We start from the raw sequence: 11,993 nt of genomic DNA, 5'->3' as shown, positions 1-11,993 counted from the left end.
TCATTGACAACTGATAAACATGAAAACCACTTTTGATTAGCTTTGACAATAGATTAAAGTTTAAAGTTTATAAGAAAACAAGTGGAAAAGGTGAAAGAAACAGAAAATATCACTACTGGTAGTGGTTAATTCCTGATGGTTTTTGCTACTCTCTGAAAAATATGTTCGAGCATCCAATTTTCAAATATATTCGGAAAGGTGATCGCATTAGCTCAAATTGGAATGTTATATTCCTTTTCTTGTTTTTTTCTTTGATTATGAAAGCAAATTCATATTCATGTCGTTGACATTATAATAAATGTTCATCATCCATCTAACAAGAATTCTTGTTATAGATTATTATATATATAGCTGTGAAAGGATAGAGTTAAATTAAATAGTTTACAAATAAAAGAATAAACCATTTAAATCTCATTCCATGAAAAGTATTATCTGTCCATAATATTATTTTTAATATATTCGTTCATTTTTTTTTCTCAAGATTTTGTAATGGGAAAACTAATAAAGATGAGAATAATAATTGTTCCCCATAAACTCTTTCAGAATAAGTTTTTCTTTATTTCTTTTTATTTGATTAGTTGCATGTGAATGGTTGGATGAAGAGAAATTTGTGTTTCATGGTTTGTTGAGCAAAATCGAATTTTTACTAGTTAGAGCTTGGTGGTACTTTTAGTTTTATGTTTAAAGTTTTTTTAATAGATTTTAACTTGTGTGAAACTATTGTTGGAATAGCGAGAATATCAAGACAAGTTAATTAAAATTTGATTGCAACTTAAGGTGGAAAAGCTAGAGTGTGTGGATATGACTTGGTCACATTAATGTGTGTCTATAAAATTTGAGAATTATCTTGAATCTATTCTTTATTAGACTCAGATAGCAAAAAAAGATATGAGATGATAAGAGTTAATGAAGATTTTATACCTTAACTTGTGATGGAAAAAATAATTGCGTCTAGTTTATAAGTTCTAGGAATTTACCGTAATATGGGTAAATTGTGTTTCTTCCCTTTACTAAATGTAAAAACAATGGTAGTGTAAGATAGGTACAAAATTTCTAAGGTATAAATGAAACACATTTGTTTATTTTTGTTAAAACCTTCAAATATCTATGTGATCGATCAAGTGTAATGTAAATATGACAACTAATGTGTATAGGTCCTTCCATGAGATAAATAGACTTGAATTTAATGTGTGAATAAAATGTTTATTTGATTGGATGTTATAAATGAATAGAATTGTGAGCTCACAAATAATTTGAATATTATATTTGTATTAGGAAAATTTGAATTACCAGCTTATTATTTTGTATAGTTTATGTTGGGACTTGATTGGGATAATAATTCCTCTTTCACCAAAGACATTTTTTTTAGTATTTGAAGTAAAAGACTTTTGAGTATTTGAAGATGTTATTATCGGAATATTGAGTATGAACTTTCAAACATATCTGACAAAGTTTAAGTGAATTAAATAATTTTGATGTGTATTTTTTAGGATTAGAATACAAAAAGATCTACCTATAAAAAATTCTTTGATGTTCAAATCATTAAAAGAGTTTGAATCTTTTTAAGTTAGACAAAATGAATACGAGTGATTGTGTGTATTTTCTCTTAAGTACCATTTATATTTATAGAACTTTTGAACCATATGACTCATGTGATAAACATATAAGACTAATAAAATAACAATTTACCGTATATATAATAGTTAATAAAATAACAATAATGTGACATTGTACTATATACATCAAATATCTTCTGAATATATAATATCAAATAATATTATGATGTAACCAAATTTGGTTATATATAAGATTAATTTATAAATATTTAGACCAACAAATATATCTTAAAATTTAATGATTTTGGTTGTAAATGGTTAAATTTTTGTTAAATTTGATATAAAAAATAATATTTTAAAGTTATTTATATGAATAAAATAATTTAAACTAAAAAACGTACATATATTAGGATAATATAATTAATTTGAGATCTCGAATAAAAATGAAAAGTAAAACGTTAAATAAGTTAATAAAAATAAAAATTTTAACTCCTTACTATGAGTCCCGATTAAATTGAAATGCAAACAAAGGAAAATGAATTGTATGAAGAAAAAGCACATTAGAAAAATACGATTTTTCATTCCGTGATTTATTTAGTAGTAATAGAGTTACACAAGAACCTAATAACTAAGAGACAATAAGCTATAATATTGTATATATTATGCTCCTTTTTTGTTGTGTTTTATGGTCCCATGTTAGGAAAAAGTTTATCACTAGTCCAATTCCTGAGCCTAAGAAGCACATAAACTATCATTCCACACAAAAAGCCAAGAGCTGCACTTGATCCCACAAGTGAAACTGCAGTGCAAATAAGCATCACAAAAGAATCTTGTTTGCTATTAATGTCCCTGCAGCAGGTGGCTAATTCAATTCCGGCAAACAGAAGCAACACTCCCAAGATCCCCACTGGAAACTGTCTTAAAATGTGTGCCAAAGAACTTCCTAACACCAATCCCAACACCAACTTTGCACCACCAAGAATGGCCACACAACCACCACTCCTTCCACCAAATTTATACTGTCCTGCAAGTCCTCCGGCCCCATGGCAGCATGGCATTGCACCAAACCAACTGCCAACAAGATTCATCAACCCCACACTCACTGAAAGGGAAGTTGCAGAAAAGTCCTTTTCTGGGAACAAATCCTTTGACAACTTGCAAACACCTATCACAGAGTTCAAAATTGACAATGGAAGTTGAGGAATCGTACCCTTCACAAACCCTTTCTTCCATGCATGCTTAGACAACTTCACCACTTCCATAGAGGAAGGTCCAAACTTTATCTCGTGCACCATCTCAGGCCTCCTCACAAAGGCCAAAACAACCCCCAACACAAACACTATGAAAGCAGAAGGAAGTGAAAAAACAACACTCTTCGCTCTACTCACTCTACTTCTGTTTCTCCCATCTTCTTCAACCCTCTTTTCACACCCATCATCATCCTTATCACCATTCACTATAACAATAAAACACAGACAAACTATTGCCAGAACCAACCCATCTAACCCTAACCAATTCCTGTCACCCAAAGCCTTCGACTTTGGCAGGTCTTGGGTTTTTCTCATGTACTTAACAGCTGTGAAAGCAAAGGACAAGCCCTGTGCCAGTTGAATTCCCCTCACGACGGATAGAGGAATCAGTGTGTACACAAGCTGCATCAACCTTGTCACACCCAGAACCACCAACACGCCTCCGGTTAAGATTCCGGCGGCCATGATCTCCGGCACGCCGAAGCTGGCATCTTTTAGGGCCTCTGCGGCGATGGACTTCATGGGCTGGACAGGCATGGGAACCCCATAAATTGCCCCGGTGAGGATGTTGTAGATACCTGTGAAGATCAATGTCGTGCCGAGGTTGAGGTTCTTGGAAAGTGTTAGAGATAGAATTATTGGTATGTAGGTGCCGAGGTCACCTATGGCGCCGTTGAGTTCGGCCCATTTTGAACGTAAAACCAAGTTGGTTTTGACCTTCTGCACGATCACTTTGGCTGAGAAACCTGTGGTTTGATCGGTTTGGATTGTTTCGGGGTTTGAGATTGGAATTGAAGAAGGGTTTTGGTTTGCCATGAATGCGTTTCTGAATGAGACTCTCTTGGGTTTGTATTATTCTGTGTTGGCTAGTCACTCTTATAAGAATGTGTGCACCGAAATATCAATTCCTTGAGATGTGCAATTGTTGAAAAATTTATTAAAGTGGTCCAACTTTTTTATGTTTCGATAGAAATAGATAATTTTTTTTAAAAGAATTATATAACGAAATTCTTCTCTGATATATTATTTTACTTTATTTCTTTTTTTTTTAATTATTAAGAAGTGAATTTAAATCTAATTTAATATATAGAAGTGAAACTCCTAACCTCCGATTCCCTTTCTCCATTAATTCTTTTTTCCATTACCTCCTCGGAACAATTATTTCTTCCTCACGCCGCTCTCCCTTTCGCAACCAATTACCCTGACCCTAGGGTTTTTTGAAAAAGAAGAAGAAAGAGAAGCAAAAAGAGAAACTAACGAAAAAGGAGAAAGAAAGAAATGAGCTCCTGTAAAACTGACCCTGTCTAACTCTCACGGCCTATGGGCCCCTTAATCTGGCCCAAAACAAAAATATGATGCAAAATAAAATAAAAAACGCAGCAATAAAAGAAATAAAACCAAGTTTGTTCTTAGCCAAGTTGAACACAGGTACACCAATCACAAACAAGCACACTACACATAACCAATAAGCCAAGCTCATTTCACTGACATTACAACTGCACCAAACAACAACATAACCAGAAAAATTTCCCTAGGCACTATATCCTTAAGTTTAACTTTCCAAGCCAATTATAAGTTAATACCTATTGAAGGAACATAGAAATATATTATTGAATGAGAGGGCTTACCTCTCATTTTACATTAGCATTACATTTATAGGGAAAGAAAGTAACTACCCATTTCCTTTCCAACTCACTTTGGTTGGAACACAACTCACACACACACAGCTCATACTTGACAGCACACACACAGCTCACACTAATCATTCTAACAATAATTCTAACACTCCCCCTCAAGCTGGAGCATACAAATTGTATGTACCAAGCTTGGAACCAATAAATTCAATTCTAGGTCCTCTTAAGGACTTAGTTAACATATCTGCAAGTTGATCATTTGACCCAACAAACTCAGTACAAATTTCTTTGGACAACAATTTTTCCCTAACAAAATGGCAGTCAATTTCTATATGTTTGGTCCTCTCGTGAAACACTGGGTTTGATGCAATGTGGAGAGCAGCTTGATTATCGCAATACATCTTCATGGTTTGAATGTTACAGAAGTTGAGCTCTTGAAGAAATTGTTTCACCCATATAAGTTCACTTGTTAGTGATGCCATAGCCCTATATTCAGCTTCAGCTGTTGATCGGGCTACTACATTTTGTTTCTTACTCTTCCATGAAATGATATTTCCCCCAAGGAGAACACAATATCCAATAGTAGACCGTCTATCAATAGGTGAGCCTGCCCAATCTGCATCACAGTATCCAGAGACTTGAATGCTTCCTTTATCTTCATATAACAACCCTTGTCCAGGAGCCTTTTTTAGGTATCTTAGAATACGAATGATAGCATTCCAATGGCCAAGACATGGAGCCTGCATGAATTGACTGACCACTCCAACTGCAAAAGATAGATCCGGTCTTGTAATAGTGAGATAAATCAGTTTTCCAACAAGTCTTCTGTACCTTTCTAGGTCGGAGAACAATTCACCTTCGCTTGAAGCTAATTTTTGATTTGGGTCCATAGGACTGTCTATTGGTCTACAATCAATCATTCATGTTTCATGTAATATATCAAGAGCATATTTCCTCTGAGAGACTACAATTCCATCTTTTGACCGAGCTACTTCAATGCCCAAGAAGTATTTGAGGCTTCCAAGATCTTTGGTTTGGAAATGTTTGCATAAGTGTTTCTTCAGTTGAGATATTCCAACAACATCATTTCCTGTGATGACTATATATATCATCAACATATACTATTAGATAAACACATTTCCCAAGAGATGTAGTACAATAAAAAACTGAATGATCTGCTTCACTTCGTTTCAAGCCAAATTGTTGAACAATAGAGCTGAATTTTCCAAACCAAGCACGTGGTGATTGCTTGAGACCATATAGAGAGCGATGCAATTTGCATACCATTCCACACTCCCCCTGAGCAACAAACCCTGGAGGTTGCTCCATATAAACTTCGTCCTCAAGATCACCATGAAGGAAGGCATTTTTTATATCGAGTTGATGAAGTGGCCAGTGACGAATGGCTGCCATTGCAAAGAATAAACGAATAGTAGTCATCTTGGCCACAGGAGAGAAAGTCTCACAATAATCAATGCCATAAACTTGAGTGTATCCTTTGGCAACTAAACGAGCTTTGAGACGATCAATGTTGCCGTCACTACAGGAAAAATGTTATTTACATACAGATTATTATATACGGATTTTGATCCGTAGATAAAAATTCCATTATATACGGATAAATTAGATACGAATTTTTTCGTATATAATGAAAAAAAAATTTATATACAAATTTTCTATATATAAAATCCGTATATAATGGTATGTCTTTTAGCGAAAGTTTTGCAAAGATAAATCTATATATAAAATTTGTATGTTCTCTGGTTATATACGGATTTTATAATAAATATAAGAAAAAAAAGTAAAAAACTAAACCTAATGGAAAACGTAAGAGTCAGAATCAAAACTCCAAATTTCTCTTCGACTCCTTCTTCTTCCCTCTCGTCGAGCCATCAAGCCCCTCTTCTTCCTCACGACCTCTTGTTCTTCCCTCTCGAGCTCTTGTTCTTCACTCTCATCGAACCATTTTTATCCATCCCTTCTTCTCTAGCCTCCACTGCACACACCTCTTTCGTGTTACCCTCTCCTCGAACCCTAGCCGCTACCCCGTGCTCCATTACAAGGTTGAGGGGACTGGAGACCGCTCCACCATTCATGCCTCCTCGTTGGCTCTCCCCTTGGAACCCTAACTCATTCTTAGACTCACGTGGAGACGACTGGAATGGTAGCGTCGAAGTCTCGTGCTTACTGACTAAAGCTTTCTCACTCACACTCGCTCACGGTCACTGGTAGAGAAGAAGAATGTCTCCCACTAACTGTTCTTCTCGCTCACGCTCACTCAAAGAGAAGAAGTTCGTCCATTCTTCTCGTGTTCACTCACCTTGTTGTACATCATGCTCACCTGGGAGAGTTATCCGTTCAATCGGTAAGTTTCTTCGTTCAAACCTTCTTCTTTGCTCGTCCCCTAAATCCCTAAATCCTTAAGTCCATAAATCCCTCTCTTCTCTGTTGAGATTGATGCAGAATGGTCCGTTGTGGGGTTTGCGCAAAGATTCACCAAATATATTCGTTTGTTCTTGAATATGTAGTTGATTTTGATGAATAGAGCTTCTGAAATGTGAAAGACGGTGATGGACTTATTCCTAGGCCAAACCATGGAAATGAGAGTGCAAAAGAAGAAGAGAGAGACCGGAGAGTGGGTGGCCGTTGATGCCAAGACCAAACCCCTCTTGGAGCTCCAGACGAGGTTAAATCACTTAGTTTTCTTCTTCATTACAATGTTCTATACTCTTATTTTCTGCTGTGAAACCTCAGACATTTGTCAACCATTATGCCAAGGAAATTGAAATTCCTATTTTGTATAATCAAATCTTATACTACATTTCATTGCTTTTTCTGTTTTGTTTTTCGTTGACAGGGTCATTTCATTTGTCTTTCAAACCAGCAATCCCAGACTTCTAATCATAGCATGCACCAACAAGATAGAGTAGGGGGAGGTGGTGGCAGTGTCACTGTGGTTGGTGGCATGTCAAACTCATTTAGAGGAAATGACCAGGTCAGTCCTTTCTAGTAGTTGGTACGCTTACTTGTTCAAGCTGTACCTGTTTCTTGAGGTCCTAATTTCTTATGGAATAATTGGGCAATGTGCAATATTTCTTCTGATGTATAAAGGAGTGATAATTTTTTACTCATTAAATGTCTAACGGATTTCTGAAGTACACAATTGGTTTATTTTGCCAAGTATGTTGCAATAGTCACTTAGTTTATGTAAATTGTGAGATCTGATATCCAATTTTATGATTAAATATATCATCCTCTTTTCCGCTTGCTATTTGCATGTTGTCCTTATTGTTGGTGTTATATATTTTGCTGTTATTATGTTTTTATAATTACAACAGATTTTTGTTTTTTAGTTAGAGGTTGTGAAATTGAGAATTTATATGGTGGCAAGCTGTTTGGATTAAGGCATTAAATTTCAGTGTTACAAAATTTGATATCTAAAATGTCAAGATTTCCTGAACACTGCAGTTGGAAAAATGATTTTACTTCTGTTCTTTGAATTGAATTCTTCTGGACATAGATATGATGATCTGTTTATATAAACGTCAACAGAAGTGAGTGGCTATTTATTTCCTGCATTTGCAATGTAGAAATCCCAACATCAACTACTACTTTGTTTCTTTGAAACTGTTAACTATATATATATAACAAATGGCGTTGCCGTGCAATGAGATTTTGACAGACCTGATTTTTGTACCATACAAAGAGTTGTAAATAGGTTCCTAACATGATTATTTGAATGCACATTCAGGTTTCAAAAAGCCAAATTGGGAGAAAGAGAAAGCAGCCTAGATCATCGTCAGGTCCTGCTAATAGTACAGGCACAGCAAATAGTTAGGAAACATCAATTGGTGGTCTCCTTCTTCTCTTAAAAAAAAGTAGTTTTTCTCTCTTCCTTTGGTCTGCATAAAATTGCATATATATAAAAAAAATGAAGGTCTGTATCACACTTGCCAAGTTTGGTTCTTTTCTGCTCTTCTTTATTTGCTTATTCATTTTCTAAAAATGGTTAATTTTCTCCTATTAACTTTTGACTCGGAACTTAATTCATTGTTGATTCTCCATGAGCTTTATGCCTTCCCCCTTTTTCCCTTTTTTTCTTTTCATAGCCTCTGTTTTCTCCCTTTTTTTCTCCAGATTCAAAGATCTGGGTGACCTTTAATGATTTTTGATACTTTCTTCATCAGAATCCTGGTTTTGAATTTAGTTTGGAAATCTGGGTCTGGTTTTTAGATCACATGTTTTCTTATGTATAATAAGCTTTTGGTTGGTACAGAAACTTTTGTTTCAAGTGTTTCACATTTATTTTTGTTTGTTCTGGAAACATTCTTTTAATGATTCATTATAATAGAATATGGGTTGAAACAATTTATAATTTTGGTTACAGAAGTTTGTACTCAAGTTGGATTTGCATGATGACAAGGAAAAGCAGAAGGCCTTGAAAACAGTTTCAACTCTTTCAGGTACTAAATAGTAGTTTTTATTGTACTAAATAGTAGTTTTTGTTGCTGTTGATCTTGTTCATTTGCTTGTTCCGTTTTGCTTATTCTGTTTTTCTTGTTCCTCCACTATTTTTTTATTATTTTAAATTATCATTTTATCATCTTGAAAATTGAATTATTTAGAATCAGTCAACATGGCAATGGTAGAAGGCTGCACGTCTCTTATTATAGTGGCGTCTTTTGTATCTAAAATGCTTTAATATTTAGTTTAATTGGTTTTGAATGAAAGATAACAAAAAACTGAAGAGAAAATAATAATAGTAAGATGCTTATGTTCTTAAATTTGTCATGTATATTTAATTATTCTAACTATTTTATATCAAGCATAAATGTCTAATATTCTGGATGGATCCTCTTCATACCAGGTATTAATTAAGACAAGATAGAGTAATCAACCACTGATTAGTACTTAATGTTGTTCATTTCACTAATAAGACATGGTCTTCATTATGTTTTCATCGTAAAATGTAATATAGTTCGAAGGTGGTGCAAAAGAAGGTGGTAGAGGACCAAGTGTGTGGGATACTTTCACCCATAAATTTCCAGGTATATATTTTGTTTCCCAGACATATTTATCTATGGTTTGGTTAATATCTTAAAAGGAGTTATATAATTTACAATGTGTGAATTGACTTGCAGATAAGATACTGGACAAAAGCAATGGAGATGTGGCTATAGATACATATCACCGTTATAAGGTATATGCTTTTACGCTTGTTGAACCAAATCAAAGGACCACAGGTTTGAAATAATCGTGTTTAATTAATGCATCATTTCTCTTTAATCAATATTGTAAGTTTGAGCATTATTAATCAAGTTTAATGTTGTCATATTTTATTTAGTTAAAGTTAGTAATGACAGAATTGTTTGTATTAATTACTTGGTGTTGTAGGCTGCTACGAACTACATGTATAAGATAATGAATAATGCAAGTTTGAGCATATCACACATGGTAGGGCCAGCAGAGAAAGTGACTTTGGCTGATCATCCAATCGAAGGCTTCTACTTCATGACTGTTGGTTTATCTCAGGTCTCTCTCCCATACACTGAATCTATAAGAAAGAATTGATTATGAAAAGATTGAAATTGGCCTACTTTTAAGAAATGAACTAAGGTATTTTGGAAGACAAAATAAAAAATTGTAGTGAATATTGTAGGCATTAAATATAACTTTTAACTATTTGCTAGGTCAATCTTTCTTTAGATGATGCATTTAATATATCCACTAAACTAATTCAAATATCTTATACTTGCTCCATACTAAATGACTTGAACTATATCTTTTAAGAAAAAAAATTGTTTTTATTTTCGTATTCAGATTTAGTAGGATTGAACTTTTATCTGATTTTCATCTCTATAAACAAAAGTATATAACTTATCCTTCTCCGAATTGTTTTAAATATTAATTAAATAAAATTTTATAAAAAATAAAAATAAAAATAAATAAAATATAATAGTATCGATTATTCAAACATAATAATATAAAGTTTGGTGCATGATTAAGAGGATGTTGTATTCTCTAAATTTTAGTCCTATGTGAATTGGTACTAATGTTGTGAAACCTAATAGAAAAGAAAGCATGAAAGTGGCCAATGGCTTTTGAGCCCTGCTTCTTTTCTGTGTTGGCAGTCTATCTGTGCAGAAAGAACCGTAGGGATGCTTTTCTGTGCTGGTATTCCGAGAGTTAATGGTGATTACTAGTTAATACCCTCAATAACTACCATGGTCTAACCTTTTTGTTCAAATTTTCATACTGGATTGAACTTCATTAAACTTTTCTTTGTCATTGCAGGTTGGAAAAGGTATAACAAAAGATGATAAAGCTCAAACATAATTGTTCTGGTTGTGATTACAAGTTGCTAAATTAGTATTGAAGTCCAAAGTGTTATTACTACAGAGAGGTATATGATTCAAATGCTACATAAATATTTTATTGTATTAGTTGGTTAAAATCTTGTTTAATATATATTTGTATAGTGTGGATGCAGGGCATATATATTTATTGTATGGGATGTTAGTCATGATTGATATATTGTTATATATATTACATTTATTACGTTATATATTATATAGCAAGCTAAGATAAGTTTTCGTTTCAGATTTTGGGTGTAAAATATTATAATATATATATATATATATATATTAGATGGTTTGTAATAAATTTTTTCCTTTGGGATTATTAGTATATTATATTAAAAGTATTAACTGGATTGCTGCAAAATTAATTTTATTTGGATGTATGAACGTACCAAGAGGTTTGAACAAATATTATGCACCATACCTTGTGATTTTAGTATAATCTTGTTGCAAATTTGGATTCAATTATTATTAATTAGTTGACTTCTTTTTCATAATATTTTAGATAAAAACTCTTAAGAAAAGAAAATAAGAAAAAATCTGCTGAAAATTCTTTGCTGTTTTGATAAAAATGTTGCTGGAAATTATTTGATGTTTGGATATAAAAATGCTGCAGAAAATTGTTTGTTGTGTTGATTCAAATGCTACATAAATATTTTATTGTATTAGTTGGTTAAAATCTTGTTTAATATATATTTGTATAGTGTGGATGCAGGGCATATATATTTATTGTATGGGATGTTAGTCATGATTGATATATTGTTATATATATTACATTTATTACGTTATATAAGCTAAGATAAGTTTTCGAAACCTATGTCTTATTTTTGATAAATGTTGAAAGTTTTCAGTGAATTATATCTTTTATTAAATAGTTGTAAATGTTTATCTATATTAGATGATTTTTGGCAATTTGTTAGTTATGTTGACTTTTATCAGCTATTGAAACTCATAACTATTAAATGCAGATGCAGAATCACCTATTTTTTTTTATAAAATCATAAATTATATACGAATTTTTTCGTATATAATTATATACAGATTTTATATACGGATTTTTCGTATATAGTTATATACGAATTTTATATACGGATTTTCTGTATGTAAATTATATACAGATTTTTTCGTATGTAAATTATATACGGATTTTTCCGTATGTAAATTATATACGGATTTTTCCGTATGTAAATTATA

General features: G+C 32.8%; 1 protein-coding gene and 1 long non-coding RNA gene across 9 annotated transcripts; one reads left to right on the top strand and one right to left on the bottom strand.

The window, feature by feature from the left end:
• Positions 1-2,116: 2,116 nt before the first annotated feature.
• LOC128197939 (molybdate transporter 1-like) lies at positions 2,117-3,624 on the bottom strand. Its single transcript, XM_052880843.1, has one exon. The coding sequence runs from the start codon at positions 3,620-3,622 to the stop codon at positions 2,240-2,242; it is 1,383 nt and encodes a 460-aa protein (XP_052736803.1). The 5' UTR covers positions 3,623-3,624; the 3' UTR covers positions 2,117-2,239.
• A 2,636-nt stretch (positions 3,625-6,260) lies between these two features.
• Positions 6,261-11,040, top strand: LOC108337345 (uncharacterized). 8 transcript variants are annotated; one of them, XR_008250701.1, is made up of 10 exons: positions 6,261-6,805; positions 6,969-7,126; positions 7,298-7,435; positions 8,192-8,318; positions 8,828-8,903; positions 9,419-9,488; positions 9,582-9,640; positions 9,835-9,972; positions 10,512-10,632; positions 10,735-11,040. It is a non-coding gene; the product is annotated as an uncharacterized LOC108337345 (long non-coding RNA). The 8 variants fall into 8 exon arrangements; XR_008250706.1 differs by having other exon boundaries at positions 6,904-7,126; positions 10,572-10,632; XR_008250707.1 differs by having other exon boundaries at positions 6,904-7,126; positions 10,572-10,642.
• Positions 11,041-11,993: the final 953 nt, after the last annotated feature.

The sequence above is a fragment of the Vigna angularis genome, chromosome 7, assembly GCF_016808095.1.
Source record: "Vigna angularis cultivar LongXiaoDou No.4 chromosome 7, ASM1680809v1, whole genome shotgun sequence".
Taxonomy (NCBI): Eukaryota; Viridiplantae; Streptophyta; class Magnoliopsida; order Fabales; family Fabaceae; genus Vigna; species Vigna angularis.
Note: the sequence above shows the minus strand (reverse complement) of the source record. Positions and strands in the feature narration are given on the sequence as shown.

Bases quoted from the DNA above. Each gene is read 5' to 3' on its own strand.
- LOC128197939 (XM_052880843.1), bottom strand. From the start codon at position 3,622: ATGGCAAACCAAAACCCTTCTTCAATTCCAATCTCAAACCCCGAAACA.